Source organism: Protomyctophum parallelum (assembly GCF_964188405.1).
Source record: "Protomyctophum parallelum genome assembly, chromosome: 11".
In the NCBI taxonomy this organism is placed as follows: Eukaryota; Metazoa; Chordata; class Actinopteri; order Myctophiformes; family Myctophidae; genus Protomyctophum; species Protomyctophum parallelum.
In genome coordinates, this window is record NC_139707.1 from 44,024,005 (window position 1) to 44,048,117 (window position 24,113).

Below are 24,113 nucleotides of genomic sequence, written 5' to 3' on the forward strand. Positions count from 1 at the left end.
TCCCCGACAGGGGAAGGCCCTCGAAAAAAATAAATATATATATATATATTTTACGATTTGAAATTGTAAAGTATTGCAATCCAATTCAAGTGAGATTTATGTTTAGTTATTGTACATTTAATAGTATGGTTAAAACATTGAGAGCTTCTGCTCTGCTGTCTGCACTGCAGACAGTGAAGCTGTGTTGTGGAAAACCCTGCCAATGTCGCTGTGCATGGCAGCCTGCATTCAGCGACTAGTCTGTCTGTCTGTCTGCCTGCCTTTCTCTTTTGGGGGGGCTGGGTACCCCAAAATGACAGCGAAATTAGAACAAAATACGTCAATTTCCTTCGTACCTTCAAAATGCACCGCGCAGCTCAGGGGAGCCCTGAATATTTGTCTAGCCCGGGGGCCCTTGGGAGGGTAAATCTGGCCCTGCTTATCTGCTCCTATTCACACAGCTGGGAAAGGACTTCTCTACATCATGTCTAAACTCTCTATAACACCCCTTCGTTGGTCGCTGACCAACACTTTGTAAACTTCTCGATCTCTCTCGCCACACCTGTGTCCTTCACCTCCTTGGTTATCCAATATAAATTCTTTATTGGAAGCCCTCAGAGCTGAGCCAACACGTCTCCGAGCAGCTGACAGGAAGAGGCCCAAAACAGGCCAATGAGATTACCTCTTCCACATACATCCTCATCTCTGCCTTCTCCATTTCCTTATCCACTTCTATTGAAGTCTTTGTTCTACTGCACTAAGATTCATTCCTCTGCCTCTATCCCAAGGAAGCTCTTCTTAACGATGTCTTCCTTCCTAACCCCCTCCACTGGTTCACTTATCCTGCTCTAATGAAGCTTTCACCAAATTTTTGAAATGTGCTAGCTACTCCTATACGCAAAAATGTGTGACCCTCTGTATGTCGGTGGTGAAAAGAATTGTATTTACATGCACAAAGTGTCACTCTTGTGCAGCCCCACACACACACAAACACCCCCCAGACGGGTCTGATTTTAATAAGGTATTTGAAGCTCTTTCTACCTACTAACCAATCATTTGAACTCACCTGAGCTAACGCTAATCCTAACCCCCCCCCTCCCCCAACATACCAGACTGTTTTTCCTCCAAAATCAAGCATTATTATATACACCAGTACAACTTGCTTTCCTTTCTTTCCAAAACCGTTTAACGTGTCGTTTCTAACCAGCTCTCTCCACCTCTCACAGAACAACGTCCTGACTAGTCAGGATACTCAGGAATCAAACATGCCACTCCACTGAAATAGCACTTGCAGTCAAAGAGGCATGACATACATACAATATCTTGTTTGAGACAGACATTACCATCCCTGCTAGCATCGCTAAAAACACTGACCTGGGCACTTCTATATATCTGATGGGATCCCACACTTATAAATGTAAATGTCTGTGTAAGCTCATTAAATAAAACCACACATACGTAGGATTGTTACAGTATATTGAGCTGTTGTGGAATGAAGAAGAGATCAATTAATCAAGAGTTTTTCTATTACAAGGGGTCACCTGTGAGTGTGACACAATTCTATGGTAGAAATTAATTGAACATGTACAGTACAATATACACATACTGTACATAACATCACTGTCGGGTGGAAACCTTGTATGCCCAAAACCTAAAATAAAAAAATAAAAGTTACCGGTATATTAAAGTCTATATTTAAAAAAAAGTTGAAATATAGATATAAACGGTATCTGCCCGGCAATGATAAGTAAGTAACCTATTTCATATTTCTCTATTAACCAACTCCATATGCTTCAGTTCACCCCAACAGAGCCAACCATGTAGCCTATTCAAGTTTGCTCCGTTGTGTGTGTTCTGTAGTGCTCATAGATGTGGCTGGTATGCTCCCAATGCCAAGCTGTTCACAACAACTATATTACTGCCCAATGTGTGTGTGCGTGCATGTAAATATGCAGGCACAACAAGCTCTCTTTTGTAGGCTAAGTTAAACTGTTAGTGATCAGAAATGCATACACAGTCAATATGTAGGCTATAAGAAATGTAGGACAGTGGGGCAAAACCTCAAAATAGCCACAACCACAATGGTAAGGATGGGTTCTCTTTGCGAGCCAGCACAATAATATTATTTCACTGATAGCAGGCCACTGCTGACCTTCGAAATAAGCAGCCAGGAGATCTTATTAAAACTAAAAGAACATAGCGCAAGACGGTCAAGGTTGTGTAATTATGGACATCGGTGGCACTGACAGACATGTGATTTTGCGAGGCTCACATCGTATGACTGACAGACAATAGTTATTACTGACCAGGAGAATAATGTTTACTTCGGCATTCTCTTCAATCACTTGATGTCTGAACACCCTCCTTCTGTATGCAACTTGTAGTAAAGTGTAGGGTAAAAGACTATATAAAATAATGAGCCAAGGGTCAAATACACCTCTGAGCTCCAGTGATTACCTCTGTGACCCGACGTTAGGGCCAGTACATACCGAAAACAACCTACTATTTGGCACTGACGTTGATGATGCACTTAAAAGTAGCTGAGTTTGCATGTTGACAGAGACACACTGAGGCATCTGAATGAGATTTTTAGGGAGTGTGTGTGTGCATGTGTGTGTGTGTGTGTGTGTGTGTGTGTGTGGACAGTGATGGTTGCGATGTTTGTGTGCGAGTTAGACATGGTGGAACCGTGGAAGTGGATCTATGGTGGTGACTGGTGACCTGTTCTTAAGCCTGTGATTTACACTTTTGCACGTGCACCGACAACAGCAGATCTACAAGCTCACACTGCATCGCACAACAAATATATATATATATATATCATTCATTATTTATACGGCCAAACTTGTGTCCAACCACAAAGGCAGAAGAAATGCCAGATACACACGCAATGCCTCTTTTCACTTCACCTTCAGTGTCTAACCAAAACAGAAACTGTATTCTTTCAACCACGCGTTATTTGAACAAGTTCCTCTGAGGCCTCAACACATCAGTGCCAAGATGATCTCTATTGGTCTACCTTGAAGATCATGATCAGACATGCAGGACCGACATATTTCAATGCATGCAGAACACTAGCTAGCAAGCTGACAAAGCTGCTTGGCTCATTTATGGAGATTATAGCGTATGCGTTAGTGGATGTGGTGAAACAACATGACAAAGTGTGCTGGCAAACAGGTTATTAGTCCTGGGTACCTCTGTCCCAGTATCTATGCCAGTACAATCCAAGAACGTAAATTAGATACTGTAGGTGGCTCTGTCTCTAGTACCCATTCCACACAGAGAAAGAGCCAGAAGCTAGTTCACATAGCCTAATATTTATTTCTTCAACAACAGCAGCAGTGCACCCTGGGTTCCGCACACCATGCTTCCAAGCAAACAAAGATTTACACAGCTGTTCAACATTATCTAAACGTTAAAACAATTATTGGTTGCTGTTATATGGTGAAAATAACCAAACGCAGGAGCAGCACCCTCTAGAAGAGGAGTACTAATGCTTTAGAACCACCCAGAACTTTGCACTGTCCATAAGCTGGCTTGACTTCCCAGTAAGTTCTTCAAACAGATGCAGAGCGCACAAAATGAAAACCAAACACCAGTCCTTCTCACCTGATGCCATAAGCTGCCCACTTTTCTCAGGCACAGATACACGCATTGTGGGGGCGAATTTTAATTTGGCACTCAGATGTCAGTGTTTTTCCAGTGTCAGTGTTTTTCCGATATGATATCAATATATATCTCAATGCGATGTGATGACATTATTTAAGCATTCTTCTTGTTGGTTTTGGAAATAACTGTTTGAATATTGTGTTAATCTCCATTTACTGTACAACGGAAGTCCATGGGAGTGCTGTGTAGGGTAGTCTATTGGCCATATAGAACAGAAACAGAAAAGTCCCTAGGGTCCTCCTGAAGGATTCCGCTCAAGTGGTTAACGTTACATCAAACTACTAAATATTTATTTGTTTGGTATGTGCAAGGAAACATCTGTGACAAAAACATGGAAGATCATCTGTCTTAATAATGATCTCGCATACAAAGATAGATAGCCCTGTGTAGCCCATACGTAAAGTTCTCTGGCTGGAGGCTGTCTAAAGAGCCACTGTGATTCCATAACACCTGTCAACCTCAAAGACACCAGGGGCTCCATTTTCATTACCGCTTAAACCTCTTATCCCTAAACTTCTTTGCCTTTTATTTTTTTACTATTTTGAAAAACATTTTGAATAGTTCAACTAGCCAATCTACATTGACACATTGTAGATAGGCCATTTTAACTAGTCAAAAATGTTTAGCAAAATAGCTGTGACGAAAATAGAGCCCCAGATTTCTTATTATGAATAAAAGAGAAAAAAAGAAAGGTGAGCGCAATACAAATTCACCACCGCTGCTAGAACTTCAAAATATGGGAAAACACTGCATGTTGACACAAAACAATCCTCTATGAGCAGCACCAATGCATCATTTGGTTACCCCAAGTAGCCTGCCTGGTTATGGCTCATCCCAAACTATGGGAGACCTGCCCAACCACTGTGACCTAATGGCTGATGCACAAGCAACCACAAAGGCATAAATACAACTATTGCTGTCATATGTACAGTATATCTATATCCCACATAAAAGAAGAGTACGCCAAGTCAAATTATAACTGTATACACGAGTCCTGCCTTGGGGCTGCAGTAACCTCAGATTTGCGTGATATGGAGGCAGAATGTCTCTGTGCCCCGATGTGTTTGAAGTGTAAAGAGGTGCCCTGCAGCTGTAATGTGGTACGTTAATCCTTTCTTTCACACACAACCGTCCATGGGCCAGGTTCCCTTTACTCCCAATTCCTTGTCCTGTTTCAGTTCAATCTTTCACATTGCCAGCTCATTTGTAACTCACGCAAACAAACACACAAATGTCCTGAAGTGGAACCCACATCAAGTGTACCCAGATGGTACAATGAAAGCAAGAGCAGGAATCAGTGTGGTAGGGAAAGAGAAAGGGAGTGTGAAAGAGATTCAGCACACTACAATTTTAGTGCAACGTAACACCTGCAAGGCTCCAAGGTGCCTTATTGCCCGAACGATAGGGCTTGAGGAGGGGTGCATTTAATGTGGGAAAGAACTGAGAAAATGGTACCATTCAGAGCGAGCTCGGTGGGGCTTTTGTCTGCGACGGTCAGGTTCAGTCAAGTCCACAAAAGTGGAAAGGGGGGTGGATGGAGTGTAGGAGTATAGAGTGGAGGTGACATGCAGTGTTTGTTTTATCTCAGAGCCAAGGGACTGTTCACTACAGTAGTTGAACAGGTGGCGCTCACGTACAGTAGCTGCTACTACATCACAGGTGGGACTTCAAATAAACCCCACCACCATGCCTAATCGTTCCATGCATGTGTAACCATCTGAAAGAGTTGGTAGATCTTAGCAGGGTATCTGTGGAGTTTCATTATGAAAACAATAACAGGCATCAAGGCTTAACAGTCAAAGTCAAAGGGTTGAAAAGTTTAGTTTGAAAGCTGAATCCCACTTGAACTAATCTGCATTTCATCCTCTGCTGACAGTTGCAAGCATTTATTTGTGAAATACTGCTTACAATAGCCTGCTTATTGTGGCAGGGCTTGATCCTTTCTGGTAATTTGTTGATTTGAGATGGCATGGCCAGAAAAGGTTGGCTTTAACATTTATTTAAAGACCGACGTGGCCTATTTAATCGTTGATTAACTTTATCTATGCACAAGAGGAAATGAGTGGCACATGTTTTAAATGTTTCTAACTCCCTGTCTAAACCATATAGCATATACAGTAAAATCGTCAGTGTTTATTGTTCCAGATTTTACATTTAGCAAAATACAGATAAATAGTTTAATATACTGTACAGTATGAGCAAATTCATTTCTATAGTCTCACCTGCATTGCTCTATGCCTGCTGCTATACTTGGCCAAAGGCATGAGCTGATGATCTTTAATGTATGCGTTTTATAAAGGCCAAATACGCTTTGTTTATGACCAGAGTTTAAGTATGAGTTTTAAGTCCCTGTTTAAGTCCAAGGTAGGACTAAATCTCTCCACACTATGGGCTCCATTTTCGTCACCGCTATAAACCCCTTATCCCTAAACTTCTTTGCCTTTTTTTACTATTTTGAAAAACTTTTTTGAATAGTTCAACAAGCCAATCTACATTAACACGTTGTGAGCTTGTAGACTGGCCATTTTAACTATTCAAAAATGTTTTGCAAAATAGTAAAAAAAGGCAAAGAAGTTTAGGGATAAGGGGTTTAGTGGTGACGAAAATGGAGCCCCATATGTGCAATACACTGTATGCAACTGCTGATACAGTACTGTACATGTTAATGCTTCAACTACTGTACTGTATTAGTGAGTAACCAGTCAATCAATCAATTGTACACATCATCTCCACTCAAGTGTGGTTGATTGATACACACATGGCAGCCTATTATGCAACCTCGGGGAGGTCTAACAACTATAGGGTAACAATAAATCTAACAATTTAAACACAATTTAATTATTGCTGCATTTGCTACTAACAACAAATAAAACACTGATGTTCACCACTGCCACTGAAACCAAGGCACTTGATGAACTTCATCGGAACATTGGATTCAAACTGGCAGCTCGATGACGACCAGGCATACTTCCACAAAATGCTTTGCACATTTAGAACACAAATCTTGAATGTTCTCTCATGGGGTCGCTAGCACAAATTATTTTCAAATGTGGGGCTGTGGTCAAATACATTATGAAATTGGTGTCCTTTCCCTGAAAATTAGTCTTTAGTTTAGTAGCTCACAACTACAACTAAGCGAAGAAGCAGGAGCTAGACATACTTGCACAGTGTCGAATGTTTGACAATATGAGTATTACTTTGTGTTTCAACATGTCCGTGCTCTGGCTAGACCAACAACTTGGAACATCCCTACTAATCCGCCTGGAATCGAGAGTAGACTGCTGTGAAACTTGATTTTCAGATGTACGCTGACAAAATGCAGAATCAATGAGTAAATTATCTATATTATTGCAGTCACGGTCAAAACAACAACAATAATGATGACAAAGACACTGCTACCCTGACGACAGCTCCTACTTGCACAAAGCACAGTCACGCTAGGCCTAAACATGAATAAACACATATGTTCCCATTTATCCTCCAAATGAGCACACGTCACACACATACACACACACACACACACACACACACACACACACACACACACACACACACACACACACACACACACACACACACACACACACACACACACACACACACACACACACACACACACACACACACACACACACACACACACACACACACACAGAATCTCTGAGACAGCACATTTATTTATGGGTTAAAAGAGGGTTTGCGGGTAAATGTGCCAGTCTGAAAAATAAGGCCATGCTATTTCTGGCAATTGGAGACTGTTGAGCACTTAGATCATTATTTAGAACCAGCTGCAAAGCTCGCTGTGGGGATGTCAGGGGGGGGCAGGAGGACTACAAAGTCAAGATTTACTGAGGCCTTGTAAAACTCTACAGGCAAATGGAGCACGCGACTTATCCTGCATGTCTTGACTGGAGTATATTCTAATATATATACACGTATAATAAAGTATTGGAAGCGAGCGCACACTTGAAAATGACCTTGAATTGTATTATAACACATTACACACCAAGCATTCAGGGCTGCCCACAGAAAGACTGAGATACGAACGCTGACAGAAAGACCTGAAGGCTACTGGGGATAAGATTACCATGGTATAGATTAGAGACAGGCAGTCTCCCGAGTCCCGGTACAGGTCAGCTGACCCAGCACTCCCCCCACCCCTACTACACTTCCAGCCTCATGTCATACCTTCCCTCCCTCTCAGACACTGACACTGCATCTCCAACCTGTCAAGACTGCGGCTAACTTTAGAGACTGATTCATGGTTCTGAGGACCGGCCAGTAAATAGATGACAGTAAATGCAGGGCTCACAAAGGACAAATCCAGAGAGATCCTCCATGCACAAGAATGGACGTTTATCTTGCATCCTCAGATTCCTCACATCACCTTCCTCCACCATTTGGTTGTGTTCCCAACTTCCTAGATGTCTTTACTAGTCAGCCTGCCCTGCGTATAGTGCATATAATAGGGATTCTCAAACTGTGGTGTCCAAGTTGTGTGGCATTAATAGTTTGGGGTAGCTGGTGTTATTATAATTATGAAAAGAAAATACAAAACTAATATATATTTATTTTAGTTTTTTTAATTACCGTATATAAAATAAATAAATATAAGAAAAGACTTTGTAAACTTATATGTTTTAAATGTAAATGTACCAAAATGACTTGACTTAGGCCAGCAGCCTAACTACCTGGAGTGTAGCTTGTCATTGATACAATTATGCAGAACTGGTTAAAATCAGGGAAACTGTCCGGCAGTGAGACAATCACGAAAGAGGAGTTGCAATATCATTTAAAGTATTTTTTAAGGTGTCTGGCATTGGGGACGTAGAAGGGGGTGCACAACCCATTTAGGCCTGAGGCCGATTCTAAAAACGCCTCTAAATCCGAAGTTTTCCGAAAAACTTCAAATATTTATATAGCAGCATCAACATTTTTACATTTTTGAATACTGTACATACTGTACAGAACCCAAAAATGGGTTCCCGGCCTGAGGGGGTAAAACACCAAAAGGGGTTCCCGCCCAGAATGGGTTAAACATTTGGGAACGACAATCCTCTTGGTCTGATGTACAGATGACGACTAACATAACACAGTCAGCAAGCAACTGTGCAACACAGCAGAAACTGCATACAGTTCTCCAGCTCAATGACAACTTACTAAAGAGTAAAAAAAAAAAAACACAGCTATCTCCTACATTCATCGACTAGCATACATAATGGCTGAGTTGCGAATGATAAGAATGGTGAGTTTACCTAAGATGGCACAAAGATAGCTTGTCAAGATTGACCATCACAAAAACAAAGTTGAAGAAAAGTTGACGAGGATGGATGAGAGTAGCCTGGGCTAGGATGACAGGACTAATATAAATGTTGAGTTCGTCACAACTCCTGCCCAGTGGCCATAATAACAAGTTTTAAATACCGGTATGTTGGTATTTGAGAGTGTAGTTTAAAACGAAACACATGACATAAATATGAATTACTGTAGCCTATTCTTGCCCTCAGGTTTCTGCAAACTAGGTTCCATCTGATAAGAGTTTGCAGTTAAGTTAATGGGAATGCACTTTCCATTGCAGTCAGAACTGCAGCATCACTTCTAATCTTCCGCCGTAGTCTGAAAACCCACCTTTTCAGACTCCATCATGGCCCATAGCACTTACCCTACCCCCTTAGATACCATTTCTGTAGACCTAGATAGCATTTGATACAGACTTATACCATGTTATGTAGACAGCACTATAATTGCATTGTACTGTATGTAGTCATAGCACGTCATAGTACATATGTATAGCATAGTATAGTATATATGTATAGTTTATATGTATAGTTTCATTATATAGATATTCCACTGTTACTTTCTTAGCTTACGCATGTTTCATGATAAATGCTTTTTATGTGATGTATCCCATGCTTTTTTTTTGTTCTTGCTTATTGTAAGTCGCTCTGGATTAAGAGCGTCTGCTAAATGCCTAAATTGTAAAAATTGTAAATTGTTTCAGACAGTATCGTATTGGTGGCGACAAATTCCCTGGTCTATAAAGACACTCTTGAAGGCTGCAGGGTGTTACTGAGGTTTCGGCTGGCCACTACCTCATATCAACCACAATGCCTTTACAGCTCAGCCCAACAGCGAGCCAGCCAGGCCGTCAGATGTGAGCCACAACTGGGTGTGGAGTGTGGCCTGCTTCCTCTGTTGTGTGTCCTCACATTCAACCCTGACCAGGCCTGGGTAGAGCTTGCACAGCTGCTAAAGGCATCAAAAGAGTCTAGCCTGGGAGATAGAAGGAAAAGGACTCTTCCACAAACATAACACCACAATAAAGTAAACACAAACCAATATAGGACTGTATACTACAAAATAACCGACTCAATATGGCTCAATGCAAGTCATTATCTTATGACCTAAATGGCCATATGCTATGTGACTAAACGCAACATAAAGATAAAACATTTCACAGACATTTCAGAGGGGACAAACTAAGTGTTGTTAATAGGCACAAGTATTATATCTGTGTTTTACAAATCACACCTGTGTGAAGTGAGGGGCACATCATCATCTCATTCCTCCATCAGAATTTGCGTCCTCATCTTCGTCTTCAATGTTTGCATTACGCAATGTTTGCGTTTACACAAACACTCAAATTGTCCATTCATTGTGAATGGCATTTAATGTTTGTGTAGGACAAATTGAACCACCCTGAAGTAGCTTTAGGAAGAGTCCAGGCATGCTCCTGTGTAACCAGATGTCTTTTGTTTGTAAACCAGGATCCAATCACCTTGCAGTAGTCTGTGCCTGACTTTTGGCCCACTGACACAGCAAACTAATCAGACAGGATGATCTACAGAAGTAAATCGAAGGCCCTTCTGAGGAGGAACTGCCACAGCAGTGAGACTATTCAGGAAACATCCATGTATCCATGGGTACATTTTCTACTAGCCTCAATCTCTCCAAAACCCTGGACATTTTCATCACAACTGGCAACCCACCTATCCATTTATCAGTGTGAGACGCAATATCAGTTTCAGATAGAAGGGATGTTAGCTTGCCTTTCTGCCAAAGTTAACATGATGCACAGGGAAAAAAACTACAGCTCCTTTCAGGTTTTCTAGGGACAATCTATGCTGCCCTTCAAAGCCAAAGTGCAGTAACTGCATTTTCGGACACACCAACTTATTTGTGTATCTCAAAAGTCAAATTAGCCTTTGTGATTTTGTGGGATAAACAATTACCTCAAGAACATACAATTACAACAATGTAATATCAATTATATGCCAATATCTAATTTGGCTGACCAGTTGAAACACCTTTTTACTTTTTAATTGTTCGTATACTGCACTTCACTGGGAGAAAAGAAAATCACAGAGATCACAGTGCCCGCTGACTTCCTTTTTAATAAAACCTGCTGTGCCTTTAAGCCATTTATCGGACTGAACACCCAACCACCTCCAGCACTTTTCCCAGACACACTGCAAGTGAGCTGCTCTCAGCGGAGCGTGACCAATCCAGGTGGTGCACAATTCCATTTACAAGACATTTTAACAGGGCACAGGGACACAGAGCAGGCCTTCCCATTAAAACCTGTGGGCTTTTTTTGTTTTGTTCCTTTGAGTCACGCAAACACTGAATTGATTTTACAACACTGTTTATACAAGACACTTTGTGACAATTAACTAACTGATTCAGGGAATTGAGAGGAGCACAGTCAGAGGAGGGAGGCGTTTCCCTTCATTAGGAACTCATTATAGCTCCATGTTGAGCCAGCCGTGCTGAGGTAAGAGGTGCGTTCAGAGAGTACTGGAGTGTTAACATTTAATGACTGATTATGTATGATCAGCGGACAAAAATCGTCTCATCTGCCATTTCCAATGTTGCCGCTGACTAAACGAAAGGCGGCTGGGTATTTCTACTGGGTATAGATAAATAGAGCCATGCATTGTGCTGAGGGAGAGAGGACCAAAGCTGGCCCCACTCTGACAAAGCACTCTCTGTGGGTTCAGAGGAACAGCCATTGGCTTGGGGATGAGCCAGTGGGCCTCCATCCAGCTAGTGGATCTCACCCCAGAACTCACAGAGGCCGGGACCCAATGTTCTGGGAAGTGGAAACCCGACTGTTTAGTATGGCTGAGCAGATACGCAGAGCCAACCTGCCTGCTCGCATCAAGTCCCAGAGCTATGCGGAGCAGCGGACAGAATCAGGGACATCGACTCGAGATGGGAGAAATGTGGTCATCAGTGAGCGCATGCATTTGTTCATTAATAAAGCATGCAATAGTTGACTCGGTGTGAAAACATGGAGATCATAATTAATAAAGATAAAGGGGAATAATAGAAGTTTGGGAAGTTACTCCCACCAGAGTCTCTGGTTCTAGTGGTGCTGGATGTTGACTTTCACAAAGCATCTCTGTACAAAAAAACATCCTGAGCTAAGTCCAAGTTTCCTGCACAAAGATGATTGCAACTCTCAGGTCCTAGACGACCACCATATTACCAAAGAAGAAGACAATAAAATGCAAGCCGTAGCTTTAGAAACAGCCCACTCCAGCTGCTTTTCTAAGCCTCTTCATAGGAACTTGGCCAAAAGTCAAGCAGGTGAGCACTCAGAAGACAAAAATTACTCATGGGAGTGCCTGAAAAACAAAGACACACCTAAGGCAGGTATGGCTGTCTATATGTGAACATGACAAACATTTTGTTTCAAACCAAAACATAAGTGGCACTGAAAGATTTGCAGCCAACTTATTATGGCATTTGAAAGGTGCATTTTAACCTTCATTACCTCGACTGATCAGACTGATGTGGTGAACCAATACAAGCATTTATTAAATAAAACCTTCATTGTGCTAAAAGCCTAGGTGAGGACCAAGAATACCTCTTGCACAGTACCATTTAGTGTGGAAATAAATCAAAACAAGACAAGTGCTCCTCGTGTGTTACTACAGTTACAAATGGATACAAAAATGCAGAGGATTGTGCAAAGAGTGTACAAATAGGTCCCAAATTGTATAATCTAGTGCCGTTCTTCTTACCTGAGCAAAGGACGCCCTTGTGTCGGGCACAGGAGAAGTCATCGCACTCGCAGAAGCTACCATAGATCTTGCCGAACTCTGACTCGTAGCACAGGCATTGGTTGCAGCTGCACTCCCCTCTGCCACTGCAGACCTGCTTGCCCTCTGCCTCGCGGCAGGCGCTCAGGTGGCGGCTGCCCGCCTCGCCGTCCTGGCACTCACAGCGGGCCCCCAGGTATCCCGGCTCACAGCGACATGTTCCACAGTTGTAGGTACCTGTGTAGGTGGAGGTTTGGCAGATTAGATTAGAATATACAAGGACAGCAGGCCTACTTGGTGCCACGCATTCACTTTGGTTTGAGCCCAGTTACCGGTGGAGCTGCAAATGCTGCTGTTGGCCTGCGCTGTGCGGCTGCAACCACAGGCACATTGGTAATCCACGGTCAACTCCAGGCGGTCTTTGAATCCCACTGGCTTGATGGTGAAGCTCTGGTCGGTGCCAGGCGGAGGGCAGCTCCTGGCCTCCACTTTCACGTTGAAGGATACCTGGGGGGAAAGCGAGCCAACGGCGTGACAGTCAACAAATGGCCTACTCATGTTTCTGATAGTCTGACCAGAAATGGTACTGTATGACACCGAGTGAATTATAAGTGAAAGGGGATGAGTCGTGAAAGAGTTGTTCCGATACTGGTATCGGATACTGGTATCGGATACCCTTGACTCAGCATTTACATTTACTTGGAACCTTACACCACTTCTATAAAGCCCTTGGCAGCTCGACTACAGATGTGTTGTGAACTGTGTGCGACCCTGTGTTTGTGTTTACATGTGTAGCCATGACTCGTTGAAAAGGAAAGCTCACAGCGCAACACTCACAGATGATGTGACTCCCGACTTTGTAGATGAATCACAGCCAATCGAGGAAGACGACACAGGCCCTACACCCATTTGATTGCTCAGAGGAAGGAAAGGCGTTGGAGAAACCCAACCCTTGTGGTTTCTAGCCTGTCCCGGCATAAACAAGTGTTTTCGTCCCTGCTCTTCACTAAGATAGTGATACCACCACAGTCCTCCTCAAAACTGTCTGTCCCAACTATGGCGCGGGTGTTTTTCTTGGCTCGTCGGTATGCCCTCCCTACATATAAAAACGATGCGGCTATAAATCTGAACCACCGACGGTAATTCACACGTGTCAGCTTCACTCCGACACGTCTTATAAAACCTTATTCCAAAGTGCCAAAGGCCAAAAAAAGAACACAAGATATAAAACTTTTATCTGTAACTAAAGCATTTAAGCTTTATGGACTCCCCCACAGAATACAGAATAATAAAAAACAATATACATATCACTACTATTACAGCAGATATTGCAAAGACCAAGGGGACAAACAGTTTCTAGAAATATTTCTGTGGAGGTCAACTGTCTCATTTATCTACTTCGACAGTAAGAAGTCCAAGGGGCTGCTGGAGAGGTGACACGCTGTGCTTTGAAGCTTCCAACAGTTCTAGATCCCAGAGAGCCGTAGAACCTCTTGCTTTAGACTCAGACCCAAACCAAACACCCGGGACCTCATAGCCACAGTCAGACCTGTTGATGTTGGCAACATACAAATTAGTTCATAGATCTGTTCTCTTCCATGGAGAGAGCATCCACTTGTTATTCTGTGAATGGAAGAGCTCACGATTTCTAAACTCGCCTACTGTGATGTCTGATCTCATATTCCCTTGTGCTGTCCTCTCGGTGCAGCTGAGACACAGGGGAGAGGGAAGCGGTCACGCGGATGGTCGAGGTTACAACAAGCTCTTGCTGGGAGAGAAGCAGCGTGAGGAGTTGATACCAGTCTGCACTTCAAAAGGAAAGCTGTGCTCAATAATCAACCATAATATTATTATGCAGTAAACTTATGGACAAAACTAGCTAAAGTGCCCCTCGGGACGCAGGTCTCCACCAGGGCAAGTCAGGTTTAGATTAGATTAGATTCAATTTATTGTCACTGCACATAGTATACAAATACTTTGACAATGAAATGAATAGTGGCGTCCAACCAGAGTGCAATACAGTAATGCAATTGGTTGTGGCCTCCTGGTGGCACTATAATAGGCCAATGTGAAAAGGGTGCCATTTCTTCTTACGCCTTGGATGGCAATTGGCTGATTTGAGGCATTTTGTTCAAAGAAATGTGTTTTGCAAAAATCCACCTGCGTTAGAACAGGTCAATGTGAAAAGGGTGGGATATATTCCTCAGCCTAGTAGGAAAGTCTGTGAAAGATTTCATGTAAATTGCACGGACGGAGTGCAAAACATACTCTCCCCATGCCTTCGCCCTGGTGGAGACAATAAGCAGTGTTGAATAGTAATTTCAACGATATTCAAATCAATTCAAATTGTCATAGTGTCTTAGTGCACTGCACACTCCATCCAAAGGACTACCCTTGTTGGCAGCAACGGTCAAAAAGGCTTTACTCACAAATATTCAGTTAAGTTGTTGCATGCTATTTTTACCTTTTTATTGTTACCTACAGTAGTCCATAACCGAGTAGTCCTGCTGGGTGCTATATCCCCTAGCCTCTAGTTTCTGGAAGGCAACTGTCTGAAGGACATGACATACAAAACCAGAGTTGTCTTCTTTTCCATCGATATTGGGATATTTTGTGTGGCTGGCAGGAATATATGTTTAATTGAACAATAAAATGTGCACTTTTTTTTTACTCACAGTATTTTTACTGGCTTGTAACTAAATATTGTCCCATTACAAAAGTATTTTTATAAGTAGTTTGAACTATGCACTATAAGTAGTATAACAAAGTATTTTTCTAATGAGGGATAGCTAGCTAATGCTATACTGTTATTAAACACCTTCCAGTGTGAAGTAATTGGCAGCCCATTGCATTCAAAGTAGCTTCCCCAACACTGAAAATAAGTACCAATTCTACCAAAACACACTCATTATTGTGCGAGTATTCAGGCATTACAGCACAAAATATGTGTTGGGAGTTTCCTCTGACCAACATATATAGACAAACACAAGCCCTTTCAGGAGGACACTACGTAACGTGCGATTGAGGCAGCCAGAGGCCCCATCCTGTCCCTTCCGCATTCCTCCACTACATCGCGAGCAACTTAATGAACTAACAAGGGACACAATTTGATTCACGGGACATGTGAGTCACGAGCAAGCCACTACGCCCAATCAGGCGGCACGTCGTAGAGCAACGGAGGGCGCCCAAAACTAGTGGTGAAGGGATGGGAGGGAAAACGTCAGGAACGGAGGAGAAACGAGGGTGGGGGGGGGGGGGGGGGGGGGGTGGGCACTGATGATACACCTCAGCTGAACTCTGTGGAGGAAATTCCTGGTGGCTGAGCTGGCAGGCTCAGGAAGCAATGTGATTGAGATGATATTCAGGAACTGATAGGTTGACCTGCCAAATGTGCCAGAGATTAGACGATGAAGGGAGGAAGGCAGACAGTTGAAAGACTGTAGTGGTGTGATGCAATGTGAAATGGAGTAGGCTGGAACACAGAAGAATCACACAAATCGCAAGCTTAAAGCTCTATTCCTCACATATGCCCAAACGCTTGTATACCAGCATACAGTACAAGTGACTTCTACATAGAAGTGAAATGTTGGCATTCCGAATCCACACACGTATTTCCTGGTTCTTGAATCCCCAGAACATCCAGACCCCCAGGAACGCGCCCAGGGGGCCGGGCCGGTTTTTGGCGAGCCGCCCCGCGTCCGAAATGATTGAGAAATGACAGAGTTACCGTGTGGGGGTCCCCAAGGGGTCCCTCTAATGTACTGTACTCTGTACTGTACTGTCACTGTACTGTACTGTCACACCCGAAATCATCATATATACAGTTAATGTGTGTGTGTGTGTGTGTGTGTGTGTTAAGCTGCGCAACAGTGACACTTGGTTGTGAAAATCAACCAAACGCTATGTTCGTGCTCAGACCCAGCCAGCCAGCCAGCCAGGGACAGACCCAGGGAGCCAGAGACACACAAAGCTCCTTAATGAAGTGGTTGCACCACTTAAAAATTGGCCTACGTTTGGAGGTAAGCCGGAAGGGTAATAATTTTCATTGCACGTATTCCTACACTGGGCGACACCTGTCAGCAGGTAGTGTTTGGCGGGAGGAGCAGGACAAAGGCTCTAAGTCCTCCTGGTGTGGAGAAGTAATAATGTCAACTCCTTAACTCAAAAATCATGGCACTGTGCCTTTAAGACAAATGTCTCTCGAAATCAAATGAGAATCTCATGACCTGAGGATGGAGTCTGTCCAAATGGCTATCATTGTAACAGTGGAGAAATAATTCTGATGATGGCATTCTCATGACTGCCTGGCATTCATGTGAAACGAAAACAAAACCACAAGCTACAATCTAATTCAAAAGCTTCTCGTTATTTTTTTCGACAAAATTTCTCTATAGAGATTACGTGGAGCGTTAGCATAGACCCAACACCATCCACATGCAAGGTTCTATTCAGTAGTCCTATGGCTCTGAGAGTGTCGCAGTGAAAAGGATGCTGAATACGCTTTTTCCTTGCTGGGCTCTTTTGTGTGTTTCAAGGCAGTGTTTGTATCACAAACCCCCTTCTGCCCACTTTTGTCTGAGGTCATTGAGATGCAGCGTCAGGCTCGGTGGGGCACAGTGACTGACACCTGGGCTTTTGGCCACTTCCTCCATACGGAGCAGGAAGATTTGGCAAAGCAATAGCCTGCACCATAACCCTTGCCTCCCCCCCCCCCCCCCCCCCCCCAACCTCACTTCCCTAGATGAAAAAAGAAGAGCAGGGCCCCTCCGCCACCAAAGCTCTGGAGATGGTCTCTCACCCCTTTATTTTGTATACAACACCCACTGCCTACTCCCACGCCCTAGCCTCACATAACATTCTAGCAAATAAATGAAGAAGCTGCGGAACAAGTACGGGAGCACTCAATACAAAGCTCCATTGAGACCCGTGTGGAAAATAAAAAAAGGGCCTGCAGAAGGATTTGGACCGTACAAAATTCGAACGTGATTAAGACGTGCAATGATTTAGCGACATCCGACCTTTCTTTGTTTTCTTCCGTCACTTCAGTGAGACAAAATGAGGAAAGGGTGTTCCAACGTGGTGAATGCTCCCGTCATGTTGGACACAGGCCCGAGTAACAGCCGTGGAAAAAGACACTGGTCTTCTGCTATTCAATTTATCATTCCCCTTCCACGAAACAAACTCTGACTGAAGGCCTTCTTTGCATACCACTGCTCCTCATGTCCTCAGTCTCTACACCCCATTCATCCCAAGCACAAATTCCAAAATAGCTACTCCGCAGGAATGAAAAGCATAACTCGTGCCCTTGCCCAGGTCCAGTGCCCCGGAGAAGCACGGTTAATCATTATGGGTTCAACTCCCACTGTTCTCCTGGCCCCCTTCCTGTGGTCCCCTGTGGTTCTGGCCTCTTCTACAACCTTCTCCCTGAAAATAACCAACGACTGCCTCCGTCATCCTCCATTCAATGATGCACAATCACATTCCCAGACAGAGACCGCGGCTGCAGCAGGACCTGCAGAGAGCAGAGGCAGCACCAAGGAAATCCCAGAGATCCTTCTGGGGGGACCAATGAGTGAAACTTGGCCAGCCTCCCTTAGATGTGTTCACTGTTGATTGATTCCAGCCGAGACGCGCCGCAGCAGCGAATGTTCCCTTAGGAATGAGCAGCATCTGCCAATATAGCTGTGTGGTGGGGACAAATGGTCATTCCTTCTTTCAGATAGGAAAGAGGCTTTATCTGCATTGAATATCAGCACGTGTTGGCCTGGGCCGTGGCTCAGCGGTCCAGGCACCTTGGCCGGTAGTCCGAGTCTGGCAGTGTGCCGCAGGCTCGACTCCCGATCCCGACGGCCTTTACTGCATGTCACTCCCCCATCTCTCCCACCCCATCTCCCCCACCCCATTTCCTGTCAGCTTACTGTCTGTCCCTCTATAAAAATATAAAATAAAAGGCGAAAGCCGCAAAAGAAAACCCAGAAAAAAACAAAAAGAATATCAGCACGTGGCAAAGATAACCAAGAAGGCAGTTGTTTGAACCTAGACTAGAACAGCACAGGTCTCCACCAGGGCAGGTCAGGTTGTTGTGGCAATTTGTACAAAACGGGTACAAAGCGAGCTACTCCTGAAAAGTGTAAAAGTCAATCGCAGGCAATGAAGGTGGATTATGAGAAATCAAACAAACCTTGATTACATGACTATGGAGAGCATGTCTACCGATTTGCGTGAAATTTGGATAAAATCCGAAGGAGTAATATTAGAAAATGTGTTTTACATATGTCGGCCTCCTGGTGGCGCTATAAAGAGCAGATGTGAAAAGGCAAAGGTTTTTCCTTGGCCTCTAGGGAGTTGGCATTCAAATTATCCACAGATCTGTGCAGTTAGAGGTAAAAACACTTTTCGGCCAGTTATAGCGCCACCATGAGACTGAGTTGAAAATGTTCATGTGGCATTTCTTCCTCGGCCTAGTGGGAATGTGCGTGCACAATTTCACGGAAATCACACGATGTGTTCATGATTTGCAGCATTTTGTTTGAAACTGAGCACTCCTGCGAACTTAGCCAATCAGGATGGAGTCTGAGAAATCTGAAAGACCAGTTTCGTTGAATGGCTCTAGAGAGACTGTGTACCAACTTGCGTGATGTTTGGACAAAATCTGTAGGTGTACGTTCCAAAAACTTGTTTTTGCACAAAGAGGCCTCCTGGTGGCGCTATAACAGGCCGTTCTGGAAATGTTGGGGCAGAGGTTCATCGTTGGCATCCAGGGAGTGTGTGTGCAAAATTTGGTATCGACCGGGTTAACGGTGCCGGAGATTAGCTGTTCACAGACGGACGGACACACACACGGACGGACACACGGACGGACGGACGGAGTGCAAAACATACTCTCTCCCCATGCCTTCGGCCTGGTGGAGACAAAAATGTGTTTTTCAAAAGTCGGCCTGCACTATAACAGGCAGTTCTGTAAAACTTGGGGCAGAGGTTCATCGTTGTCATCCAGGGAGTGTGAATGCAAAATGTGTCAGCGACCGGGTTAACGGTGCCGGAGATGCAAAACATACCCTCTCCCCATGCCTTCGGCCTGGTGGAGACAAAAATAAACCTCAGCTACAATTTTAAGGTCGTTCATAGAGATGAGCACAAGAATGCAAGCCATGTCCTGCAGTGAACTGTCTGGCCAAGACAACTTAATACACTTGTTAGTCAAGTCAGGGTGATTTTCATTAAGCTGCGGTTAAAGATCTACACACAGGGCACATGTTGCCTCATTGGAAATGGTGGAGGACAACAATATATACACCTCATTCTCACTCCTCTCTCAGCCACCGCAGTTTGATCTCATGAGACAGGTGCTGCACTTCAAAGACATAAAGGTCACTCAGCGTTCGCTGCAGACTACCAAGTCGCAACTGGATGTCTTTGGTAGCTGCAGGATGCTTGGATGGGTATCTTTGGTAGCTGGATGCTTGGATGGGTATCCCACTCCCAGCAGAGGACAGTCCAGGTATACCCCCCGTACTGGTCGTAGTCAATCTGTCCACACAATACCCTTGGGGGGCATTATTCATTGTCTCCACCAGGCTGAAGGCATGGGGAGAGAGTATGTTTTGCACTCCCTCCGTGTGTGTGTGTGTGTGTGTGTGTGTGTGTGTGTGTGTGTGTGTGTGTGTGTGTGTGTGTGTGTGTTTTTGCACACACACTCCCTGGATGCCAACGATGAACCTTTGCCCCAAATTTGCCCCAAATAACGACCTGTTATAGCGTCACCAGGAGGCCGACTTTTGTAAAACACGTTTGTTTTATATTACAGATTCTGTCCAAAAATCCCGCAAATCGTTACACAGCATCTCTATAGACAAATCCACAGAGGGTTGCCTGGGTGCGGCCATTACTGAGGTGTACCATTAAGCACAGCAGCACTGATTAGCTACACCTGGCCTACGGAGCACCTGCTCCATGGATTACACCTCAGTAATGGCCGCGCCCAGGGCACCCCTCTGTGGATTTGTCTATAGTCATGTGTTCAAGACAGATCTGTCCGATATTTCATATTCCATCCCAATTGGCTAACATTGGCTTTCAAAGTTTGCAGGATTGGCCTGTTTTGAACAAAAAGCCAGAATATGATCAAATCATCAAGATGGCGGAAGATGGGTCATACATTTGAACTGAATGCCCAGAGGAGTTTGACAGAACGTTACAGTGAAAAGGGCGCCTGAGAGAGACTCACAGTATCTCCTATCTTCAGGTCAGAACACTTCCGGAGGCCCGGCAGTGGCTGTCCGTCCTGGCAGGTGGCCGTGAAGGACAGACTGATGTCCTCCGGGTGGTCCCACACGGTCAGCTCCACTTTGGAACGGATGTTCTGAGGAGAAAGGAGAGAGGACAGGACAGGATGTGAGGAAGACACAGGCAATGTTTGATGGCAGAACAGCGGAGGCCAAGGTTAGCATAGCAGAAGCCCTTTGAATTGTTTTAACCACTTAAAGGGATAGTTCAGATTTTTTTATGAAATATGTATGAAATACTACTAAATATGCAACTATATTAATTGATTGCCCGAGTCCCGTGGTGGGAGTTCTGCTCTGGTTTTGGTGAAATATTAAGTAGCTGTGTTTTTCTCCCAGAGCGCAGCAGACTCGGTGGCAAGGCTAGCTAGTTTCTTGGGACATTTGTGGTCGTAGTGACTACAGCATACCCATTTACACGCACCTCGACAGTGGGTGCAGAGCCAATAAGGCAATTATGGAAGGATTATTTTGGTAAAGAATTACTTTATTGAATAAACAAACGACAACGTTTCGATCTTGATAGATCTTCGTCAGGTCAGTAAGACCTGATGAAGATCTATCAAGATCGAAACGTGCATTAATGACGATAAAGAACACCCTCTTGTGTAATATCGCTTAATTATGACATGCCTATAATACGGACGATAAGGTTCATGTGATTATTGTGCCAGTAGTTTGTGTTGTAACCATTGAATCACTCTAAACCGCATATGGATGTAAAATGTTTCAAATGCCCTGAAACTGTGGAGCACAGTAATATGGTACCACACAACAATTTATAATGAAACCACCACCATCTGCCTGGTCATGATGGTTACTCAAATCTGTTTGCAGGCAGTGTGGAGAAAAAAAAGCGAAACACAGGGAATGTGAGAGAATCATTTGCCTTGGTTAGGCAGATTTATACAGCCAAGTCTGGCTTGTCTAGTCTTAAGCCAAAGCCACAAAGGACAAGCACTGCTCGAAACCGTACGGGCATATGTGCATGAGATGCTACAGCTGTGCTGTGTGCCAGCTTGATTTGCATCTGTGAAGCATATGCAGACCCAACCGTGTGTTCATTCATGTGCACTCCTCTTACCAGCTACATGATTGTGCCTAAATCAAAACAATACCTGATGTCACAGATAAACATGTTTGCTTGTGCAGGTTCACTCTCTCTTCTCTGACCATCACTTAAATGCAATCCAAGCAAACGGACAGTATTATTCTGCTCTAACAACAATTTATCAAGAAACAAAACAAAAAAAGGTTATGCAACACAACCTCACAACACTTGGCAAAGTCAGTGTAGCTAACAAATGTCAGTGTGGTGAATCTAATGTTGCACAGGGAATGTTAATGAGGTCCTGACTCACAACACTTCATTCTAACTCAGTCTCACACATTGAATATTGTGAGTCTTTGTTTCATACGTTTCAGTTACAGAGTTAACAGTGTGTCCTGATTCTTCATGGCTAAAGTTGCCGTACTTACTAGCCAAGCCAAGGGATTTTAGTGGGAACACTCCCACTAAGTTAGGAAAACATTTAGGGAAAGGCTTACGAAATGTAGAAAAGTTGTTTTTGGAAATTCTTTCCTTCTTCACTCAACAAACTAAATGTCAGCCTCAGTGTAGAAGTAACTAGAACATACGGTTTAGAGTGATTGCCAGCAAGACAAAGTAATTAACAGCGGGCAGATGTTGAGACAAAGGAGAGAGGGGAGACAAATGAGCGATCATGATTTACATTTAAATCGATTTATTTTAATCGAGTCCATTGAAAAGAATTGCAGTTTTCAACTGGGCCCAGTGTTAAGCAAGGACTGATTATATTTGTTTAATATTATTATTTACATTTCTACTGTTGTCCAAATGGACCTCAGAGTAGCACTGTTTTAAATCCTCTCTTCCCATAAATCCGTTTCTACTGAGGAATAATAATAATAATTACACATCTAAACATGTATTTCCCAATTGTTCTTGCATAAAACAGAGTTGTCAAAATAAATATTTGGCAAACTTATTCCAAATAAACATGTCTTTTGGATTAGATTATAATCATATGTTTACAATTCAGAGGAGGAATGTTAGCACCCCCAAAACAGAAGTGACCCTGCTGGAATACATTTCCTGTAAGACAATGAGCAGCAGGCGACTAAATAGAGACGATAAAACCATTACCATGACATGGACTGTCATGGTAATGGTTTTATCGTTTTATCGTAAAATGTCATTAGCACATTGTGATTTCCCCTGGTAGTTAATGGCAGACTACCTCACCCTTAAAAGGATGGTTAAAATAGCCATTTCATTACCTGGGTCTTACATGTATTAACATAGTGTTTGTACTATAAATAGAAAGGTTTTTTAACTTTTTTTGTAAATGTGAATATACAAATTTAACCAAATGAACTTGTTTCCTGGGATTTAAACCAGCCTACTGCTCAGCCAAGAGGCAATCCCTGTGGGACCAGGGGAGATATTGTACAGTTCGGGGCTCGGGCAGTACCACCTGTCAGCCAGGCCTATAACTGACACCAGAGTCTACAGTTCTCAATGGAAGAGTAGGAAACCCAACTCCAACCATTGCAGATGTGCTATCTATATTGTATTGTAACATACTCTACCATTACAGATTGGTTAAAACCATAGAGTATTAAAAGGATAGAGACTAAACTGGCGCGAAGCTCCGCCCCCTCCGCTATTCATGTCAGTGGAAGTTGCTCAGTGGCTTTTTGAAGCACCCGGAAGGCTGCTGGAAGTACCGTCTATTTCCGCATTTTTTCGCTGATTCAGCATTTGGGCACCAAATTTTGGTGCCCAAATGCGGAAGTGCAGCTGGGCTTTGACATTGAGCGCTCGGTTGCACGGGGTTTCCTCGTCAAGAATCCACGGGTCCGCCTGCAGTCCTTCCTCTTACCACTAGGGCCCAGCGCTTCAACATTGGAGTGCCTAGCTGCCCCCTTGGTTAAAAGTTAAAATAAGTTTCTAGGAATGCAGCTTCAACATTGCTCAGTTCCGCTTCCAGAGCCGTCTTTTTCTGCTTTCTAGAATGGCCTCCATGACCTTCTCACTACTTTACAGACAAACGACACAGTAGTTTTCCACTGTCACTGTTATGCCGTGGCCCCAGCCCCACGGGGGGAA

The 24,113-nt window shown here is 43.7% G+C and overlaps 1 protein-coding gene across 2 annotated transcripts in view; it reads right to left on the reverse strand.

Annotated features, from left to right (window-relative positions):
* itgb5 (integrin, beta 5) overlaps positions 1-24,113 on the reverse strand; it is a 54,625-nt gene that overhangs the window by 22,776 nt on the left and 7,736 nt on the right. For both annotated transcript variants that reach the window (XR_014570003.1, XM_083777420.1), the window contains exons 9-11: positions 20,923-21,057; positions 13,028-13,202; positions 12,678-12,932 (exon numbers count right to left, since the gene is read on the reverse strand). Coding sequence is in view for 1 of the 2 variants with exons in the window: in XM_083777420.1 (XP_083633546.1) it covers positions 12,678-12,932; positions 13,028-13,202; positions 20,923-21,057 (565 nt within the window). In the remaining variant the exon portion in view is untranslated. The remainder of the gene's footprint in view (positions 1-12,677; positions 12,933-13,027; positions 13,203-20,922; positions 21,058-24,113) is intronic.